At 36.1% G+C, this 22,523-nt stretch overlaps 1 protein-coding gene across 1 annotated transcript in view; it reads right to left on the reverse strand.

Moving 5' to 3' along the window:
- Positions 1–1,118: 1,118 nt before the first annotated feature.
- Positions 1,119–22,523, reverse strand: part of MACC1 (MET transcriptional regulator MACC1) — a gene marked incomplete at both ends in the record, with an annotated part of 47,704 nt that continues 26,299 nt past the window's right edge. Inside the window, 6 exon segments of the mRNA XM_082661795.1 lie at positions 1,119–1,331; positions 14,468–14,656; positions 17,340–18,274; positions 18,440–18,908; positions 18,912–19,245; positions 19,247–19,529. Coding sequence (XP_082517921.1) covers positions 1,119–1,331; positions 14,468–14,656; positions 17,340–18,274; positions 18,440–18,908; positions 18,912–19,245; positions 19,247–19,529 — 2,423 coding nt within the window.

Below are 22,523 nucleotides of genomic sequence, written 5' to 3' on the forward strand. Positions count from 1 at the left end.
AACAGTTAGCATTTATACTGGCCCAAATTTCTATATCATCTTTGTCTTCCAAAAGCTTTAGAAAACACTCTGGTGCACACAAACAAACACACACACACGTGTTTACATGAACACATGAGCATGCACACACAGTTATCAGTGGTTCTAGTGGTTAAGACTACTGCACTCAGCAGTGATAAATCAGGTTTTTAAAAAATAACTCTTGTTTTTAAAAATCTTTGAGAGTTAAAGAACTACTCTGCACTATGATCCTGAAGAAAAAGTCCAAAACTTAGGCAGGATTAGCTAGGTCTCAAGATGCTGGAGGAAGGTGGTGAAAACTCCAGCTAGTGGGTACAGACAACAGATTTCTGATAAATCATATGTTCCTTCTGGCAGTCTTTCAAGAGATGGTACAAAAGAGCAGTGAGCTCCAATGAAAATGAAAGCATTACCATTTCCCTATAAGTTTTAATATGCATTTTGATTTTTTTAAACTATATTCCTATGTTCTATGTTTTCTTAAAAATCCAGAACCAAGTTCTGCAAACAGAAAACCTCCTTCACACTGGCTGTAGAGCCCTGAGCATCCTCTCCAGTCCTTAGTTTCTTCACATGAAAAATGGGAATAATGCTGGCAAACACCACTGAGAAATAAAAGCGATCAGGCATAGAAAGCCTTGTAGCCCTGTCCCTGGCCACAGAGTATTGTTTGCTTCTCCTCTCTCCCTACCTGTCTGCTGGCAAAATTCCAGTGTTCACATTGAGAGTCTCTAGATTATCTGGGTATCTGTGTGATGTAACTATGTTAGCTGTCATTTGTTTTAACTAAAAGAAATTAAAAGTAACTTTGAAAGGGAGAGAGGGCTTTTCTTTCCCTTCTCAGCAACAAAGCAGCTTAATGTTTGCATTTGAAACATATATAAAAATGCATATTTGATTATAAAACACATCCTTGGATTTTGTGTTAGGCTGTGCTTTCACCAGGAAAAAATACTTTTTCAAACATGAAAAAAAGTAATACTTTTCTGAGTTTCTTTCTCTTTCACACACACACACACACACACACAACCACACATACACACCCCTTTATTTTCCTTTCTCCCCCTACTCCCTCCTCCAAAACATACTCTTCAATTCTATACTTCCTCAGAAGTGGAGAATGTAATTGCTCTCAAAACCTCTAAAGAATTTACTAGTATTAAAGCTCCAGTTAAGTCTCGCCTTTGTTTGGTCACAGGGTTTTTCATTCTGTCCAAAGCTGATTGAAGGTCTTGTAACACACCTCTGTAACTATTTCCGTAGTGAGCACTCCAAGTATAGAGAAAATCACAGGCAGGTTTCCACATCATCTATAAAGAAAAAAAACATTAAACTGGAGTAGTTTGGAAATAAATCAGAGAGGAAAATAGATGCTTTAAAAAAAGGTTTAAAAGCCTCTTAAAACTTAAGAAGAAAATGGAATACCAATTACATATATACTTATTTAATGTCACAGAAAACATGTTTTAATAACTATCACTCCTCTGTTATATTCCTGTTTCTAAACCTCAAGATTTAAAAAATAATGACCAGAAGTAGGGCTTTTTTTTTTTCTTGATTCATGATCTAAACATTGTTCATTGTCTTCATAGGAATACAAAATTCCTTGTGCAATTTTTTTATTGTAACAGATGTTATTGCGATAAACTTTTTGCTCTCTGACAGACTTTTAAGGTTAAAATAATAACTCTTTTATTGTTATGTGTCTGTGGAGATCTTTACCATACCACATATAACAAGAAGGAAGTATATAGTATATCTAATGATTTAAGTCATTTTATTTGACGAAGTCTATAAACGAGGAAAAATGTAGCTTCACGATCAAGTCAAAAGGAAAGCAAAAATATAATTCTCTAATTAAAAAATAATTTAATGATACATTTTAATGACCAAAAGAAAGATAGATATTCAATACTTATTATGCTTTCCCTAAGCACCTACCCATACCAATGACCTCATTGTTTCCATAGAAATAAATGTACGCCAAAAAGGAACCTCACATACAAGGGTGTATGTAATGGTAACCAAGGCAACCAGGCTTAGAGAGAATAGAGACAAAGGCCGACCAAATAAGACAAATTGTGGAATACACACACACACAGACACACACCCAGGTTAAAATACATTTTCTCTAGGAAAACAACAAAACGATCTCTGCACTTGTAACTGGAATATTTGGAATATAAACTTTGTTACTTGCTACTTATTTGGGTTCACTAAACTAATTCATTTGTGATTTTATCACTTTCAAAGTGCAGGAACACAGATTGTTAGCTACATATTATACAGAGTTGCCCTCTTAAAACAGAGACTCAATTAACAGTAATATCACATGATAAAGGGCCTTGGGATATAATCCTTCATCTTCCACTGATACCCCCATATACCCTACAATTGAAGTTAAAAGAATGAAAGACCTAAATAAGGAGTTCTGTTATGTTTCAATTCAATCTATATGAAAGGCTATGCATCAGGCTCAAAGGATAATTTGATGTTATTTATCCAATTAGCATTCCTGGGAAGCCATGAACACCCATATTTTCACCTCTCTAGACAAAGCTCGAGTCTTCAGGTATTGAATGGAAGATAATTATCAAAGTTAAACCCTATCTATGTAGTCATAATGCAGCAACAGAAATCATCCCATATTTCTGTATATAAGCTTTATCCTCACCAAGCTGATTTATAAAGAACTGTGAATGAGGTGTTCTCTCATCTATTTTTCTGAATATTCACACTGAAATCAAACCTCCCAAAGAGTAAGTCCCACTAATACTCTGCAATGGAAGATGAGGTGAGGCATATTAATAGAGCCTTTTTGGCAGATTCAATCTTGCCTATCACTGCTAAGATGCAAAAAAGCACTAAATGAGTAGATTATTCTGTAGTGGGAATAATCCCGTGACCCATTGTAAAAGCTTTGAGACCTGTATTCTATGTTGCATTCATTTAAAATTCCCTGATGCTCAACTAGCTGTTACATTATTTTTCAACTTGTTATATATTGTTTAAAATAATAGTGTTTATAGCTAAAGGCTTCTAAGACTTTATTCTAAGCCCCTTAGTGACTGAGTCTGATAAAAAAAATGTATTTGAAGATATTTTATGATAAACAGCAACTGAGAGCATTTCAGTACCAAGGTAATGGCACAGTATCACTGAAAACAGATGTCTCTTAAGAATTGCAGATGGGTAATTTACAGGTTGTGCACTACAGTGCAGATTCAAAGTACACATCTTCACTAACTTTCCTGGGTAGAAAAGCTCTGCATCACATATCTTGCTGCAGCACAGTGCATTGCTATGTATAGAAAAGGCCTGAGGCAAACTCAATGACGAAGGAGCCCCTTGCTGCTGTCAGAAGCAGGAAATACACCAAGGTGATATGGGAATTAGAAACTACAGATGCAGAAGTCCAATGATACACTTACCAACTTACTTATGCAGAGGGCCACATAATCTCCTCAAGTCTGGCAATTTGTACTGATAGCAGAACAGTATGGTCAGCTCTTGCAATTCAGAGAAATGTGGGAAGATTGCTGAGTCCTGGACCCTAATTAGGACCTCTGAAAGTGTAAAAAGACTTTCCAGGAGTCCTCTGAATTAGTCAGAAATACAAGGAGGCATATTGCTCTACACTCATTGGAGATCCCCTGGAGTCTAAACCATAAGCTACCTAGAAATAGGTACAGTGGCTTTGGGCTAAAAATACTATGGCAATGGTAAACTGCATGATTTGTACTAAAATACGAGCACATTTTGCATCCCATTTTTGCTCCTCTTTGTAGCAAATTAAGCCTGAATATTCCTTCAGTGCCAAATTTGTTCTGCTATATATAACATCATTGGTGGCTCTCAATACAGATGACAGAGAAACACCACTGTAGTACACATACAGTGAAAATATTTGAAATACATTGTTGTTCATTAATTAATTATTTCACTTATTAAATCAAAATTACTGAGTTACTGCTATAAGGAATTTTGTTACAAAAAGGAATAAAATGTTGATATATAGCAGGGCTCTTGTTTTTAGAAGCTTTAAAGCATAGAAGGGAGATACATACTTGCACAAACACTGGCCCAATGTATGAATAGACAGGCTTTTATACTAAATAATGATTAAGAAAAACTCAAAAATTACTTGCACATTCTAATTCAGTGTAAGAAAAAAAGGGATAGTTCCATCAACCGAGAAGCACTATGGTGTAACAGAAAGAAAGATGAGTTTTGATTTCAGAATCCTGGGTTCACATCTGATTTCCATTGGGTATTGGATGGGTCAGTTAGAGTAAATTTATTAACTTAACTGAGCTTTGAATTTTTTAATCTATAAAATATGGATAATAATCTCCATGTCTGTGTCCAAAGTACCTCATGAAGTGTCTGGCATATTGTTTGCATTTAATGCTTTTCAGTAGGATATGGTGGAAAGTGGGTACTTTTTGGGTGACGGAAAGATAAGCAGTCGGATTTTAGCCTTACTGAGTTTGAAGTAAAAAGGGGCTATCTCTTATTTCCAATAAGAAATTGGAATAGAGAGATGATCTCTAGGGAGTAGGCAAGAGTTTAGCATCACTTGTGCTAAACTGATGGTGAAAAGCATGAGAGTAGAGGAAAATGCCACGGAGGAAAAAAAAGGGATGAAAAATTTAACCTTTAATTAAGTCTACAGTTAGGGACCACAACTAAGAAAGAGAAGCAATAAAAGGATGGAGAGAAGCTAGTGTCAGAGTAATAGAAAATGAAGCAGATTGCTTCATGTTGCAAAAGTTAAGGGCTGATAGTATCCCCCAAAGGACATTCAGTGGTTTGCTGGAGCTGGCTCACACCAGCCTATTGTTCATATAGCCTCCCAATTCCATGTTCAGTGACATCACATTGTAAGATTAAAATCACCCATGTTGGGAGTTTTTACACCAAGGAAATAGGCAAAAGCTTTAAGTTAGGGCTTTTCCTCCCTTGAAGAACTTGTAAAACATCTACCAGCATGGCACTCACTCAGGACATCTCTTTTCTGTTACGTCTTCTGCTACCTCGAACATCAAGGGATGTGGAAACATGAAAGAAAACTGAGAAAATTCAGGATTTTGGCAATTGACAGGACTTTGGTAACCTTGGAGGAGGCAGTTTCAAGAGAGTGGTGGAAGGCAGACTGCAGGTATGAGCAGGTGCCAAGGAACTGGAAGCCACAGAACAAATGGGTCATGTCTGGAATTTGGAAGTTAAAGGAAGAGAGACAAAGCTAGAAGTAGAAGCAGTGGAAAATGAAAGTATGTTTAAAAGGAAAAAGGTCTGTATAAAGTAATATTAATTGAAAGGAGAGTTTGGTTTGAATCCTAACTTAGCCAGATGGAGAATTTAGGGTTGTTGAGGACTAGAGAGGTAGCAAACGCAACATACTCAAGGAGAAAAGTTAACTTTCTTTAGACAGAAAAGACATAAACACAGACAAACATTAAAATAATTATGGGGCTTCCCTGGTGGTGCAGTGGTTGAGAGTCTGCCTGCCGATGCAGGGGACACGGGTTCGTGCCCCGGTCCGGGAAGATCCCACGTGCCGCGGAGCGGCTGGGCCCGTGAGCCATGGCCGCTGGGCCTGCGCGTCCAGAGCCTGTGCTCCGCAACGGGAGAGGCCACAGCAGTGAGAGGCCCGCGTACCGCAAAAAAAAAAAAAAAAAAATTATGGAGTTGGGGCATGTAACTAAGGGGGCAAGTATCAAGAAAAATAGAGAAGGAATGGGTTCAAAAGCATATGTTGTAGTTATGTACTTGATACACTGATGAAAAATATTAAGAACTACGTTTTCCCTCAATAAGAAAGTCTCTGCCAGGCAGAGTAAATACAACTTTTTCTATACTGAGATTGCCTTAACAAAGCCTGATAGAAGTCCAGCTTTCATCAATGCAAAAGTCTAATCAGTTGTTTGTCATCCTTTGCGGTATAGATATATGACATTTGGACTCAAGTTCTTAAATACTTACATTTTTCTTCAGCATTTTTTAATTTTCTAAGATCATTCTATTTTCGTACTCAGCAAGTGAACATATGTTATCACAGGCAAAGACACAAAAGGTAACTTCCATACATTAATTAACTACAGACTTTATGAAATTATGTCCAAATATACATACACATTAAGGCCACAAGGATTCTAAACGTTGTAATAAATTAAACAGAAAATGAAATCATTTTCTCTGGAAAAGTTTGAATGAATGAGTAGAATAAACAATTTTCTTTCTGGAATGATCTAAGTTAAGTCATCTAAAACTGGAAATGAGTTGTGGACTGCCAAGATCTCTTCCAGGTTTACATTATCTTATACCTATTCAGTGGTCTAAAAATAGTTCTTCCTCTCTTGCTCAGTGTTATGATTTAATGGAAGATATGCAGAAACACTGCACTAATGCTTTGACTAATCAGAAGGAAAGCATGCTCTTCAGGGTTTGTTTTTCTTGAATTATTCCTGATCACAAAACAACTTCCATCAGGCTTCTCATCTTTATCACAAATATCTGACACACAAGCATCATTCTTGCCCCTTTACTCTTAGCTTTTTGATGTTAACTTCATGGTGTTTATGCATTCATCTCTGAATAAGAAGCATGAGGCTAATAAAAGCAGAGAGTTATTAATTCCTCATCTATGTGCTTTGATCTCTTTATATAAAGGGCAGCAGCATCAGTAGGCATTTAATCTACCAAAGCTGAGCAGTTTCTAAGCTCCCAGAATTTGTATAGTAGGAATATGTCTTTGGTTTATCTTCCAGATACTAGAGGACAAATAAGAAGGTAAAGGAGCAATGAAAACGTAGTAAGTGGGATGCCAAAAGAAATGAAATGGAATAGAGATTAAAAAAAAAAAAGTTTTCTAAATTTAGAGTGCTTGTTTCCAAAAGCCAATCAGACTCACTAGATAACGAAATGCAACATGAACAAAAGCAATTCAAATTTGAGCAAAGCACTCTATGTCTTTTTTTAGCTCATAAAATATGAATAGTATAAAGAATGCAAGTGGTTTTAACTACCTTTGGATAATTACATTTTGCCACATTAAAGGATTAATAATCCACCTACTTTTCTCATAAAACGATTGGAGCAACATTTCATTTTAAGTACAATTATCTGAAGAAGTATCAAGGGAAATTTGTCTCATTAATGATTATTATATGCATTTTATCTTCAGTGCATCATTTACAATATCGAGGTGGGCCTTCCATCACCTTTAATTGGTAACTACATAAATATTATTGAAATGAGGTTGCTGTTATCTTTAGAAAAGAAGGGAGACTAACATATCTGGGGTCCCTATTTCTTTAGAAAGGAGACGGTACTGGACTTGGTTAAAACTTGACCTAAGATTTTCTTGGAAAAGTCTCTTTGGGCACAGCCAGCTGTGTTTGCTCTAGAAATAACCACTTGAAACTTCAGGGGTTAAGCATGAGCCACAGGAAGACAGAGGACACATTCCTTATTACTGCATCAAAATAGTCTAACATCTTAGGAGAACCTGCTGGCTAAGCTATTCCAACCAATTCTTAATTAGGAAGAGACTACAGGTCACCTGGTTATAAATCCGAGGCCATCTCACTATTGTATTGCAACGAATTTATTTCAGTAGTAAACAGTTTTAATAAATGCTAATTTAAGTCTTATAATTAGCTGGGCTTTGGTTTTCTGAAATTTCCTATTGTTTGTGATCCCTAACAATAAATCTTAATAAAGAAAAATCTAAAATTGAATTCAAATATTAGTGTCTCTAAATACATTTTTAAATACCTTTGTAATATTTAACCTAATATTTTTATTACTTCTATTTGATTTTCAGTGTGGTAATCAGATATATAATGCAGAATTAAACCAAAGATCATAGGAATACAATGTGTTACCCCAATGTATTACACTGTGATATCCTTTTTTCTTTATTCCATCGTCTCAAAAAATGGAGTATGCTTTCCGAATTAAAGATTATAGCACAAAGCATTATAGTACTGTACAAAATAAACAATGATAATCTAAATATTATGTCACTGTGTCAAATCTCTAATACAAACAATGAAGATTTGAGAAATTATTCTATACATTTTACCAATGGTAGATGAATTTCCAAATAATACTCTCCCCTTTTTAAAGAAATTATAAATATACTTCTTACTGTAAAAGAACAGCAAATCATAAATTTAAGTACTAAGGCTAGAACTGAGCCGGGCCCAGATACAGAACCAGACAATGCCACATCCCTGTAAGCAGAATCCAGGCATTGCAGTGTGAGTCGGAAAATCAGAAAACCATAAGACTTGATGGACATTCCTTTTACCTTTTGCAAGAGATATTTTCCAAGGAAAATTAAATGTTGTTAAGCCAGTAAGAAAAAGCTGGTCAGCCAGGATTTTTTTTCTCATTTTTTCCATGCATTATCATTCTGCCAGCTTCTTAGAAGAGAAGGCTCAAAATCACTGCTGACTTTCCCCTTACCTACATTCTTTCTATAGTTACTCTCCACCATATTACTAAAAAATTAGTATACTTTATTCCCTTTTCCAAAATCACTCAGTGTCACACAGTTGTCAAATTTACCTCTTCCTCTTAGACAAAATAAATAATAATAATATAACATATATTTAGCTATTACAATGTGCAAAGCATTTTCCCAAATATTTCACATATATTATCTCACTTAATCCTCCAAACATCTGATGAATACGACAGTATTATTACTATCATTTTACAAAAAATGATTTTACAAAAAAAATGATTTTTTTACAGAAAAAAAAAAGATTCCTAAAAAAGTCAAATGACTTGTCCAAGGTCTTAGGGCTAATAGATGGTAGAGCTGAAACAGAAATCCAGACAAGGAATCTTAACCTCTGCTCTGGCAGTCATTCAAGACTCTCCAAAATATATATATCCAACCGTGTCTCCCCATAATTAATAAGATGCACTCTCTCCTCAAGCCCACATATTCTCCTCAGTGGTCTCTAGAAGTCATTGCATCCAGAAGCACTGAACTCCCCTTCTAGTCCTCTCCAATTATTCAAATGTTACCCATCCTTCAGGACTAGGATGTGCCCTCTGACAGCTCCTGCCTCTTTGATCTTCTTTCGTTTAGTTAACTCTGAAAGAATTTATCATCAGCAGAGCAAGAGAATAACTGTGTGTAAAACAAACCTGGATTTAAATCCTAGTTCTGTCACTTAACAGCCATGTAATTCTGGATAGCTTACACAAATGCATTCACTCTCAGTTTGCATATCTGTAAAAAGAGGATGGTTCTAGGGCTTCCCTGGTGGCGCAGTGGCTGGGAGTCCTCCTGCCGATGCAGGGGACACGGGTTCGTGCCCCGGTCCGGGAAGATCCCACGTGCCGCGGAGCGGCTGGGCCCGTGAGCCATGGCCGCTGGGCCTGCGCGTCCGGAGCCTGTGCTCCGCAACGGGAGAGGCCACAGCAGTGAGAGGCCCGCGTACCGCAAAAAAAAAAAAAAAAAAAAAAAGAGGATGGTTCTAATGTCTTCCTTACAAACTCTGTTAAAGTACATGAGATATTACAAAGAAAATGATCATAATGATTAGATGACACACAGTAAATATGCAATAAATTGCAACAACTATTACCATTCTCATTATTAGTTATATTTACTTATTTCAGCATCTAATCATATACTTGTTTAAAATATAAAAATTCAAATATTAACAGTTTATCCCAATTCCCATGCCAAATGAAACTTGGCTTTAGAGAAAAAAATTCATATTTTTCATTCTGTTTGTGTTTGTTGTAGCTCCCAGGGATGCTGAGAACTGATAATGCGGAGAACTGATAATCCCAGAAAACATATTAATTGTACGGATTAATTTAATACTGAAAGCAAGGATACAGAGGCAAGATTCTAAAAAAGTAGGAAGAACTCCATATAGAATTTTTATTCACCTATAAAAGTACTAATAAAATTAGCTGTTTGAGGATTACCTACTTTCCCATTTTTAATCTAGACTGAGAATAAAGTGCTCTGAACACTACAGCTGTCAGTTAGAGAATGAGGAGGGAAAAGATTGTAGCTAGAAGATAGAACAGAGAATTAGATCCTCACTGATTAAGTACAGATGGCAAGAAGACATAAATATATATCTTGCTGGTTACAGCTGTCTATAGGTGAGTGGTTTCTGAGATGAAAACATTACAATTAGGAATGTTCACTTCACTGGGCTTTAATAGGGAGGATGGCCCATTCTGATAAGTCAAATAAGAAATCAGCCTCAACAGGTTTATTGGAGCCCAGTGGGCACTGGTAGTAGGTAATTTAAAAGGGGAAGCGAACCCTTAGTGTCCTTAGTGAATAAATGTCCATATTGAATAAGAGGGAAAGAGCATAACCTTTATTGTTAGGCAGGGAACCAAGGTGAGAGAGTTGCTAGGGAAGTTATTATCATATATGGTAATAATCTCCAGAAGGTTAAATAAAGAGTACCTAATTTAGACCTGTGAATATCTTGGTCCTGAAATCCCCAGCATTTCCACTTGTAAAATACAACTGTTTTTAAAATGCGCTATTTTTCTAGCATTTTATTGATACCTATTTTTTTAAATTAAAGCTCAGAAAAATTCCAATGAATTTTTACTAACTTTCACAGGAAAACCTTGGCAAGAGTTAAACGTCTTTGTATAAGTATAAATAGGTTTTTTTCCCAAAAGAAATACTCTGAAAAACATGTTTTGTTTATAATCATATTCCAAGTTTTATAATTTTGCTTTCACGTAGGAATTACAATGTCATTAGAAAATTTCTTAAAATTTTCTTAAAATTTTACTTAGAGAGACGGTTAATTTAAAAGTGTTGTTCTCAGAAGTCTCCAGAGAGAGACTTTTTTCATCTTAGAAAAGAATAAGGGAAAGCGGCGTGGGGGGTGGTGGGGCGTGGGGGGTGGTGGTGTGATGAATTGGGGGATTGGGATTGACATGTATACACTGATGTGTATTAAAATTGATGACTAATAAGGACCTGCTGTATAAAAAATTAAATTAAATTAAATTAAAAAATTAAAAAAAAGAAAAGAATAAGAAGTGGTCAGAAGTACTGAAGAAAAATCTGACACACTATTAATAATCCATTCTTTAATTGGCTGAGGCTTGATGAAGATGTTGAGGCAAATTTTGATAGTATCCTATCATAGCTTGAAAAAAGAAAAAGTGAAATTAGTTGCTTAAACTCTCCATCCTAACCGTAACTCCCAGCTCTGCCACTCAGCCACTATATTGGATTTGGACTGGATGGTCAGAGTGTAATGGTTAAAGTGCAAGGACCCCAAAGTCAAGGTTTGTGCTCCAAAACTCGTTCCATGACTTCCTAGCTATGCATGTTTGAGCAAGTTACTTAGCCTCCCTACAGCTTAGATAACATTAGTATCTGCCCCACAAGTTTTTGTTGAAAGGATTAAATAAGTTAATTTTTGAAATGTTACTGGAATAGTGGCTGGCACAGAGTAAGTGCCACATAACTATTAGATAAAATAAAAATAGAACAAAGGAAAAAGGGAGAAGTTGAAAAGCAAGGAAAATGAGTGAAAAGAACATGATTGTAGACATTGGCACACATAGGAGGAAATTCTCTAAATTTGTGCCCACTGAGGAAGTGAGATAAAGGAAATAAAAGCAGCATGGGAACCACAAGAACTTGTTATCTTCCTGCCCCAATTTCAATTCCCTCCCTCTGTACACCCTACCCAGAACTAATATAAGTATGTTTTGAAATCAACTGCTTAACTTGTAAATTGATCATATTTAAGAATCATCTCCTTCCTAGGAGAAAAATATTGTACAACTATATTTTTTTCAGAGAGATGGAAATCAGCATATATTTACCCTTACTTTACATGGCCTAAAAGGTAAAGATTCTCATAGATTATTTGGAATAGCTTCAGGCCAATATGCCGTGAATTATTTTCTAAACATTTAACAACATGCATCAAAGTGATGATTGTTAGTGTTAATCCCAATAGATTGAACAATAGCCCCTAGAAAGACACATAGGGGCTTTCCTTTCTGCTTCTGAGTGTTTATCAGCCTCAGGCGTAGACTTAGTCATTTGTGATTTGGGCTGTGCAAAAGTAAATAAAGGAAAAGTAGCCTGTTTGTTGGCCTCCATGAAGATTCTGGGGAGGACAAACTGTAAACAACCACAATCAGAGAGAAGTTGGATACTTAACAAAAAACTCTTTGATAAATAGCACTCTGATAAACAACTCTAAATAAAACCTTTTTAAAAACAGAGCTTATTAAGAAAAAAATAAGTCCTGATTTCAATGAGACGTTTTTTAAAAGATTTTTTTTTAGAGCCATTTTAGGTTCACAGCAAAATTGAGAGGAAGGTATAGAGATTTCCTGTTTATGCCCTGCCCCCCCCCCACATGCACAGCCTCCCCATTATCAACATCCTTCACCATAGTGGTATATTTGGTACAACTGATGAATCTACATTAATATATCATAATCACTCAAAGTCCATAGTTTACTGTAGGGTTGACTCCCAGTGTTGTACATTCTATGGGTTTGAACAAATATAAAATGTTATGTATCCATCATTATGGTATCATACTGAGTACTTTCACTGCCCTAAAAATCCTCTGTGCTCTGCTTATTTATCCTTCCCTCTCAACCCCTGACAACCGCTGATCTTTTCACTGTCTCCATAGTTTTGACTCTTCCAGAATGTTATATATTTGGACTCGTACAGTATATAGCCTTTTCAGATTGGGTTCTTTTGCTTAGTAATGTGCTCTTAAGGTTCCTCCATGTCTTTTCATGGCTTCATAGCTCATTTCTTTTTAGTGTTGAATAATATTCCATTATCACACAATATTCCATTGTACCACAGTTTATTTATCCATTCACCTACTGAAGGACCTCTTGGTTTCTTCCACGTTTAGTAATTACGAATGAAGTTGCTATAAACATTCATGTGCAGGTTTTTGTGTGGACAAAAGTTTTTAATTCCTTTGGATAAATACTAAGGAGCATGACTGATGGATCACATACCAAGAGTATGTTTCATATGCCAGAAACAGCCAAGGTGCTCCAAAGTGATTGTATATTCCCACCAGCAATGAGTGAGGGTTCCTGCTACTCCATATCCTCAACAGTATTTGGTGTGGTCAGTGTTCTGAATTTTGGCCACTCTAATAGGTATGTAGTGGTATCTCAATTACACAATTTTTTAGTCAGTTAACTAAAATATCAGAGTAGCATATCACGTACAGTACTGTTCCTTTTTTATTTCCTAAAGATTTCTCATTTTTGGCTCATTCAGTAAAAACTGATCTGTAGGTTGTAATGCCCTTCTTAGTATATAGAGATAAATGTAACCTATGCAAAGGAAATATGGCTCAGCCTTTGGCTAGTCGTGGCTAAAGAATCTTGTTTAGAGAGTCAGGTTTCAGGAAACCAGAAGCCAGACTGCTGAGACATCCACTGTAGCTGCTAGAATTCAACTAACTTGATTTGACTCTTGACCCTTCAAGGAAAAGCTTGTCTTGTCCTGCACACCCAGCTGACATAGTTACTTCAAAGTAAGAAAATTTTCTCAAGAAATTAATACCCAGTTCTATGCTCATAAAGGAAGTAGCGAATACAGCTTTTGCCTCCTGTCAAGTCATCATCTAACTAGAGAGATAATCTTTCCTTAACTGAAATATCTTGAAAATGTTTACACTCATGTAAGAGAAAGATACAGAAAATTTTATATGTGCTCATCACTGGAATATTTTTATTTAAGTCAATAAACACTGATTCACATTTCTTTATGGTATTAAATAGAGAAAATATTTATCTAACTTACACCTAATAGTATACCTTTGTTTTAATATTAATAAAAATTTGCATTTTAAATATTTACTTAGTTCTACATGCTGTCATTCTGTATTTGATGTCTATAGTTATTGTATGCAAAACTGTAAAGGAGATAATGCTCGTAGATATCTCTAGCTATCATTACCAATGAACCCCACACCATCTACTCTCTTAATGCTTTTTGTCACCAAACATTATTTACCACCAATGACTAAGTCTGTGCCTGAGGCTGATAAATATTAATTACTATGTCCTTTTTCCTTGTCATGACTGGGTCCCAACTCTTCCCTTCAAAGTTTATCTGTTCTCTGCCTCAAGTTATTATAGCCCTACATACTAACTGCCTATTTAATTTGGTCAATTTATTTGATAAAAGGCCATGGAGATATGCAATCCAATAGGAGAAACATCAGTATATTTTAAAGGTTCTTAATACCTTTAAAGAGTGATGTGTGTATATTTCAGATAATATCAATGGTTATAGGGGCAGTGACTTCAGTTAGTGGATCCTCCAGAACACTCAATCAATCCACGTATGCAGGGCACTCTTGATTGCATTTGATTTACCTGGTCTGCAGTTTTTCACTATTTAGACAAATAGAAATCTTACCTCTACAGCAACATCTCCAGCTTTTCCTTGGTGAGGAATTTCATATGCCTCCATTTGTCGCTTTGTGAGTCGTACTAATTTTTCAGCTAGTTTCCTCCAGCCTTTTCCAAGCTTGACAGCTGAAGTCAGACTAGCAGCCTCTTGGACGAGATGTGCTACTAACCCCTGGCAATCAGTCTTCAGCAGAGCCTGCAGCAACAATTGCATGTCATAATTAAAAGCAACTAATTTGAGCTTTTTTCTATAAATTAAATTTGTCATTACATATTCTGGAAACTGGCATCCTTTTTCTCACCACACATATATTTGAATTTTCTAAAATTCAAAGAGCTGATTTACTTTTTAAGTAAATCCAACAAGCAAAGTACAGAGACCACAACTAGACCAGAATTAGGGGAGATTTAGGACTAACTCATTAACTAATTATAGGGGCTTGTGTAAACCACTGAACTAATATATTTCTTAATATCCTTAATTACAAAAGGAAGAAGTTGAATTAGCCACTTCCAAAGATACCCTGAGGTTCTAGCAGTCAATAATTTATCAACCCAGAGATGATTATTTACTATATGAACAGTAATTACTTTCCTTACCAGAGGACTGGCTACAGGATTTCTATAGGGGGAGCACACAGTTGCTGGTACATTATTCTATTTTTTTAATCAAAATGTGATTTAAAACTTCCCAGAATCATGTGTATTGCATAAAAAATGAAACACTCCGACAACCTTGAACAAAGCTATTAATATTTATGACTTAAAAAAAATTTACTCTCTCCATTCACCACCAGTGTAGTTTTGCTAAATTTAAATCTCAAGGTATCAAATATAAAACACTGAGGTTTCAACAATGCACACTGGAAAACCTTCAGACTCTTTCTTCCTTAATTAAGCATCTGAGATTTGTCAGTCACCATGCATGTTTTAAAACAAGTCTATGACTTTCTCTTTTGCCTTGAATATATTTTTAAAATACGAGATTAGATTTATCTATCTCTGTTCAGATAAAGATGTTTGGTAGCCCTTCATCATTTAATGGCACTGAAAAGCTTTATCATTATGAAACAATAAGTAAAAATGAATTACCAAGTAAGTACACTTACTATGCAAATGAAGTTTCAAGGGGTAGCCTCTATACAATATGCTTCATTGTCTTCTGGTCAGATAGCCAGGCCTTAGCTCTTTCCATTCAGAAATTCTGAAGCCTGCACTGAGGCAAAATATAAAATTTTAGGAACTACTCCCTTGAATGAGCTCTCCACCAGCACTGTCTAGTTAGTCACCAAAGCTACTCAGTTATCACACACCAACACAGAGCAGGTGTAACCAGGCTTAAACTTTCAGATCATTCGGCCAATATAACCTTTTTTGCCACTAAGAGAAACAAGAAAGCAATTTTCAATTCAGACTTTCATGGCTCCATGCTGAACATGAGCTATGAGAGGTAATGAGCTATTGTAAAATGCATGTGCAGCTTCAACCAGGTAGATCAGCCAATGACTGTAAATGGCCTGGGTTAAGTGAGAATGCAGCACACCATCATAAAACCACCTATTTAACAATCAGATATTGCACTTTAAAAATTCACCCCTCACAGTATCACTGTAGAAACATAAAAATAACAGAAGGAGAGGGATTGTTTTATATATATAGTTCTTTATTATATAAATTATTGTTAACATCACAGAATAAATTTCTCTCCAAAAATTTCTCTCCTCCTTTTGCACTTTGGTTAAAACTTTGCTCCTCTACATGAACCTGCCTCATCTATGTGAAGATCTACATCTCTTACACAGCACCAGCTTTGCACAGTAATAGTGATATTTACTACACACCAACATACGTACTCAAACAAATATTTTTACACACACGCATGCATTGTTAATACCTTTGTTTCAGGAAGACATAGTGGTTTTACGTGTGGCTTTGGAACCAAAAAGGTTTCAAATCCCATCTCTGATACTAACCAACTGTCAGAACTTGGGCAAGTTGCCCAACCGCCCAAGACTCAGTTTCCTCTATTTGAAGATGAAGATACTAACTAGACTTACCCTGTAGAGTGGTTAAAACGACTAAATGAGAGAGCATGTATAGAATGTTGGGGACAGTGCCAAACACATAGAGAACCCTAGAGAAGCGGTATATATCATTATTATTATTTATACAGTCACATTTTAGCCATTTTTAGAAATAATGCTCTTGTTTTTTTTTTTTTTTACTTTTATAAAATACTGAATTTCTACATTTAAGGCAAAATAGTTCTTCATCTTTTTTATAGATCTCTGCTGAGCCTTACACTGGGGTGAATGCTATGTTAAAAAAAAAAGAATCCTAAGAGTCCTATTAAAACATGAAGATTAAGAAGGGAATTAGCAATATCATTTTTGGATTGTGATGCATTGCATACAAAGGATGAATATTAAATTGCTAAAGTTAAAGACATTGGTGATATGTCTAAAAAACACTAAAAAGTGAACCGATACCAATGGCCAAGTTAACTAGCTTTGTTTCAGTTTGTTCTTATTTACTTTCATGTAATTGGAGCTTCTCTGATATTTTAAGAGCTATCTAAATATTTGAAAAAGGAAAAGAAGGGATCTCTTAACTGTTATGCTCTAGCACAAACAGAATCTTTAATCTTCCATTAAAGGATGATCCTTGGGGGCCTAGTTTCTGGGAAAATCACAATTGAATGTCAAATCTAAGAAACCAGTTATATGATCTTGTAGGCAAAGCTCTATATTTGCTGTAAAGTGACTTCAATTTACTTGAGACTGCTGAGAATTTTTTAACTACTCTCATATGTTTACTTATAAATATTGCCAATAAAGTTCTCTATGGTAAATAAATTACTGTGATCAAGCAATACTCACCACAGTAAGTTCATAAAGAAACTTCCTGGTATTTCTATCTGCATGAAAATCTTCCTTTAACTTCTTTACAACATAAGAAACTTTTTCTGATTCTTTGTCTGCTTGTATTCGATCAAAATCTTCCAGTGCCAGATGTGAGTAACCTAGGACATCAGCTAAAACTTTCCACTCATAAACTTTTTCTGACACCAAGGTCAATACAACTGAGTAGATGTAAGTCAGTTTTTTAAGAGGCAGGGTTATTTGTTCAAGAAGATTCCTGGTTTTGAAGACATTATCTGACATAGACATTACTTGTTCCTTTGCAATCACCTTGACATTTTTGCAATGTAAAAGTCCAATCCTACCTCTCAGGACTCCCACATACCATTCTTTCACTTTGGACCATCCAATGGCTTTTACTTTACCTTCTCCAAGAAGAGCTACTGTGTCCCCTTTGAAATATTCAAGTAAGTAGTCAATCTTGCTTTGTCTTAGCACTGTCTTCAGGGTTACCCCATAGTTGGCAAAGTTCAAATTTTTGTTTTGAAATGTAGGATATTTAACACGCACTGTTGGTAATAAAGGAGCAGACTTGATTTCCTTCTCCTTCTGCAAATCACCTGGCAGATTTGAGAGGCTTTTTAGGTTTGGGGCTGGATCGGGTGCAGTAATAAAGAACTGTGTAACTGGCCTACCATTGGGAGGCTCCACTTGAACACGGAAAACAAACAAGTGCATTTCTCTGGAGTCAACTAAGGAGAATAAAAATTGTTGATGAACTACTTGACCTGATTGCAACTGCTTTTGTTTAATTTCTTTCCCTTTTCCTTCTACCTTTACTTCAAAATCAGGATCACATGAAAAGACAGAAATACTTAAATCTTGTGGCTTTTCAAGTAAGAAGGAATGCTTCCCCCAGAGCTGAAACACAACTGGAGATGTGCTGTTTCCCACCCTTCTTTTTTTTTTTTTTTTTTTTTGCGGCTCAGCGGCCATGGCTCACGCACGGACCCAGCCGCTCCGCAGCATGTGGGATCTTCCCGGACCAGGGCACGAACCCGTGTGCCCTGCATCGGCAGGCGGACTCTCAACCACTGCGCCACCAGGGAAGCCCTCACCCTTCTTAATATCAGAGATTGTAAGCCTTCCTGGCATATAACTATGTCCACAAACTGTGAAAATAGCGGTGAAACTGGGATGGATATATTTATGCCCATAAATTCCAACTGAGGTGGTTTTGTGGATATAATCCCAAATGGTGGCAGCTGGTGACTGAGTACCTTTAGTTTGTGCAGCAACCACTAGATACATTGCCTGACTCAAGTCTACTAGCTTGACTTGGATGGTGTCTTTATAAATGTAGCAATTGTTTAATACTTTAAAAGGGCCTTCTTTACCCAGGCTGTGAAAACACACCACTTCTGTCATGACTTGGCTGAAAGGATCCTCTTTCACTTCAGCTCCAATTTTCATCTCTAGCAAAATGGCTTCCATTGTGTTAAGGTTACCTAACATGATTTCCAACAGTGGGCTTACAGTGCATGAAAGATAATGGTTTAGCATCTGTGGAGGATCTAGAAAAGCCCTTCAAGATACCTGTTGGTATTCTCCCACAGCTACATGGCCTTGGGGCACATGAACAGTGATATCTGATTCAGGTAATTGTACTGACCCTCCCTGGTAGTTTAATTTGCAAACTATTGTGGTCTCTGCAACTTGTGTTTGGGCCCATCCAGGACTCTGATTAATTGTATTCAAATCTAAGCAGGAGCAGGCCAGGTGATGTTGACTTAACCAAGACATTTTATAACCCTCTCGATCATTTTGAAGCCATTCTAAGTCTTGTTCTAAGATCTGGTCAGAGTTATGTATATTCTGATGGGCATGTGCTGTGTCATCTAAAATGTCCAAAAGTTCTGAAACAATTAGATCTTTCAGCTTTCCTTGAGGAAGACTGCCTAAGCAACTGATGCACGTCAAGTTCATCACCAGAAGAACCAAAAGAATTTCCAGTTTCTACTTCTCTAAAAAAAAGAAAAGGATCTTCCTTCAACATGGAAATATTATCTCTTTTCTGGTTATTTCTTAGCTGAATTATGTCATCCAAAAATGGGTTAGATGTGGACAGTTCACTCCAGAATGGATTCATAGCATTGGAAGCACTATTGCCATGAAGTGTGAAATCATCGGGCCAATTGAGAGGCAAACCTGGGTATGGTTGTTATTTAAACAAAAACAAAGAAAAACAAAGATGAAGTGGCATTCTGAGATATAACCAAGATTAATTTTTATTATAGCTAAAAAATTTAAGAGTTTTTATTTGCTTTTTGATCTCCAGTCTAATGAATACTACAAAATTAATGTTAAATTTGGTCAAATTTTCATGTTGTGAGGAAAGAGATATTGTTTGACCAGATTATTTGACCATATGTAATGTTACTTTATCTTAAGACATTATGATTTATAAACAAATGTATAGCAATTTAGATAATAATCATTTAACACATCTTCTTGAAAATGATCCAGACTACAAACATTTATGCCTTGGTTTTTTTTTTTTTTTACATCTTTATTGAAGTATAATTGCTTTACAATGGTATGTTAGTTTCTGCTTTATAACAAAGTGAATCAGCTATACATATACATATGTTCCAATATCTCTTCCCTCTTGCGTTTCCCTCCTTCCCACCCTCCTATCCCACCCCTCTAGGTGGTCACAAACCACTGAGCTGATCTCCCTGTGCTATGCGGCTGCTTCCCACTAGCTATCTATTTTACGTTTGGTAGTGTATATACGTCCCTGCCACTCTCTCACTTTGTCACAGCTTACACTTCCCCCTCCCCATATCCTGAAGTCCATTCTCTAGTAGGACTGTGTCTTTATTCGTGTCTTACCCCTAGGTTCTTCATGACATTTTTTTTTTCTTAGATTCCATATATATGTGTTAGCATACGGTATTTGTCTTTTCTCTTTCTGACTTACTTCACTCTGTATGACTGACTCTAGGTCCATCCACCTCAATACAAATAACTCAATTTCGTTTCTTTTTATGGCTGAGTAATATTCCATTGTATATATGTGCCACATCTTCTTTATCCATTCATCCGATGATGGATACTTAGGTTGTTTCCATCTCCAGGCTATTGTAAATAGAGCTTCAATGAACACTGTGGTACATAACTCTTTTTTTTTTTTTTTAAACATGACTCTTTTTGAATTATGGTTTTCTCAAGGTATAGGCCCAGTAGTGGGATTGCTGGGTCATATGGTAGTTCTGTTTGTAGTTTTTTAAGGAACCTCCATACTGTTCTCCATAGTGGCTGTACCAATTCACATTCTCACCAGCAGTGAAAGACTGTTGCCTTTTCTCCACACCCTCTCCAGCATTTATTGTTTCTAGATTTTTTGATGATGGCCATTCTGACTGGTGTGAGATGATATCACATTGTAGTTCTGATTTGCATTTCTCTAATGATTAATGATGCTGAGCATTCCTTTGTGTGTTTGTTGGCAATCTGTTTATCTTCTTTGGAGAAATGTCTATTTAGGTCTTCTGCCCATTTTTGGATCGGGTTGTTCGTTTTTTTATTATTCAGCTGCGTGAGCTGCTTCTAAATCTTGGAGATTAATCCTTTGTCAGTTGCTTCATTTGCAAATATTTTCTCTCATTCTGAGGGCTGTCTTTTGGTCTTGTTTATGGTTTTCTTTGCTGTGCAAAAGCTCTGAAGTTTCATTAGGTCCCATTTGTTTATTTTTGTTTTTATTTACATTTCTCTAGGAGGTGGGTCAAAAAGGATCTTGCTGTGATTTATGTCATAGAGTGTTCTGCCTATGTTTTCCTCTAAGAGTTTGATAGTTACTGGCCTTATATTTAGGTCTTTAATCCATTTTGAGCTTATTTTTGTGTATGGTGTTAGGGAGTGTTCTAATCTCATACTTCTACATGGTACCTGTCCAGTTTTCCCAGCACCACTTATTGAAGAGACTGTCCTTTCTCCATTGTACATTCCTGCCTCCTTTATCAAAGATAAGGTGTCCATATGTGCGTGGGTTTATCTCTGGGCTTTCTATCCTGTTCCATTGATCTATCTTTCTGTTTTTGTGCCAGTACCATACTGTCTTGATTACTGTAGCTTTGTAGTATACTCTGAAGTCAGGGAGCCTTTTTCCTCCAGTTCCATTTTTCGTTCTCAAGATTGCTTTGGCTATTCGGGGTCTTTTGTGTTTCCATACAAATTGTGAAATTTTTTGTTCTAGTTCTGTGAAAAATGCCAGTGGTAGTTTGATAGGGATTGCATTGAATCTGTAGATTGCTTTGGGTAGTAGAGTCATTTTCACAATGTTGATTCTTCCAAACCAAGAACATGCTCTATCTCTCCGTCTATTTGTGTCATCTTTAATTTCTTTCATCAGTGTCTTATAATTTTCTTCATACAGGTCTTTTGTCTCCTTAGGTAAGTTTATTCCTAGGTATTTTATTCTTTTTGTTGCAATGGTAAATGGGAGTGTTTTCTTGATTTCACTTTCAGATTTTTCATCATTAGTGTATAGGAATGCCAGAGATTTCTGTGCATTAATTTTGTATCCTGCTACTTTACCAAATTCATTGATTAGCTCTAGTGGTTTTCTGCTAGCATCTTTAGGGTTCTCTATGTATAGTATCATGTCATCTGCAAACAGTGACAGCTTTACTTCTTCTTTTCTGATTTGGATTCCTTTTATTTCCTTTTCTTCTCAGATTGCTGTGGCTAAAACTTCCAAAACTATGTTGAATAAGAGAGGTGAGAGTGGGCAACCTTGTCTTGTTCCTGATCTTAGTGGAAATGCTTTCAGTTTTTCACCAATGAGGACGATGTTGACTGTGGGTTTGTCATATATAGCCTTCATTATGTTGAGGAAAGTTCCCTCTATGGCTATTTTCTGGAGGGTTTTTATCATAAATGGGTGTTGAATTTTGTCGAAAGCTTTCTCTGCATCTATTGAGATGACCATACGGTTTTTCTCCTTCAATTTGTTAATATGGTGTATCACATTGATTGATTTGCATATATTGAAGAATCCTTGCATTCCTGGAATAAACCCCACTTGATCATGGTGTATGATCCTTATAATGTGCTGCTGGATTCTGTTTGCTAGTATTTTGTTGAGGATTTTTGCATCTATGTTCATAGTGATATTGGCCTGTAGTTTTCTTTCTTTGT

The sequence above is a fragment of the Grampus griseus genome (assembly GCF_964374135.1).
Source record: "Grampus griseus genome assembly, chromosome: 9".
Classification (NCBI taxonomy): Eukaryota; Metazoa; Chordata; class Mammalia; order Artiodactyla; family Delphinidae; genus Grampus; species Grampus griseus.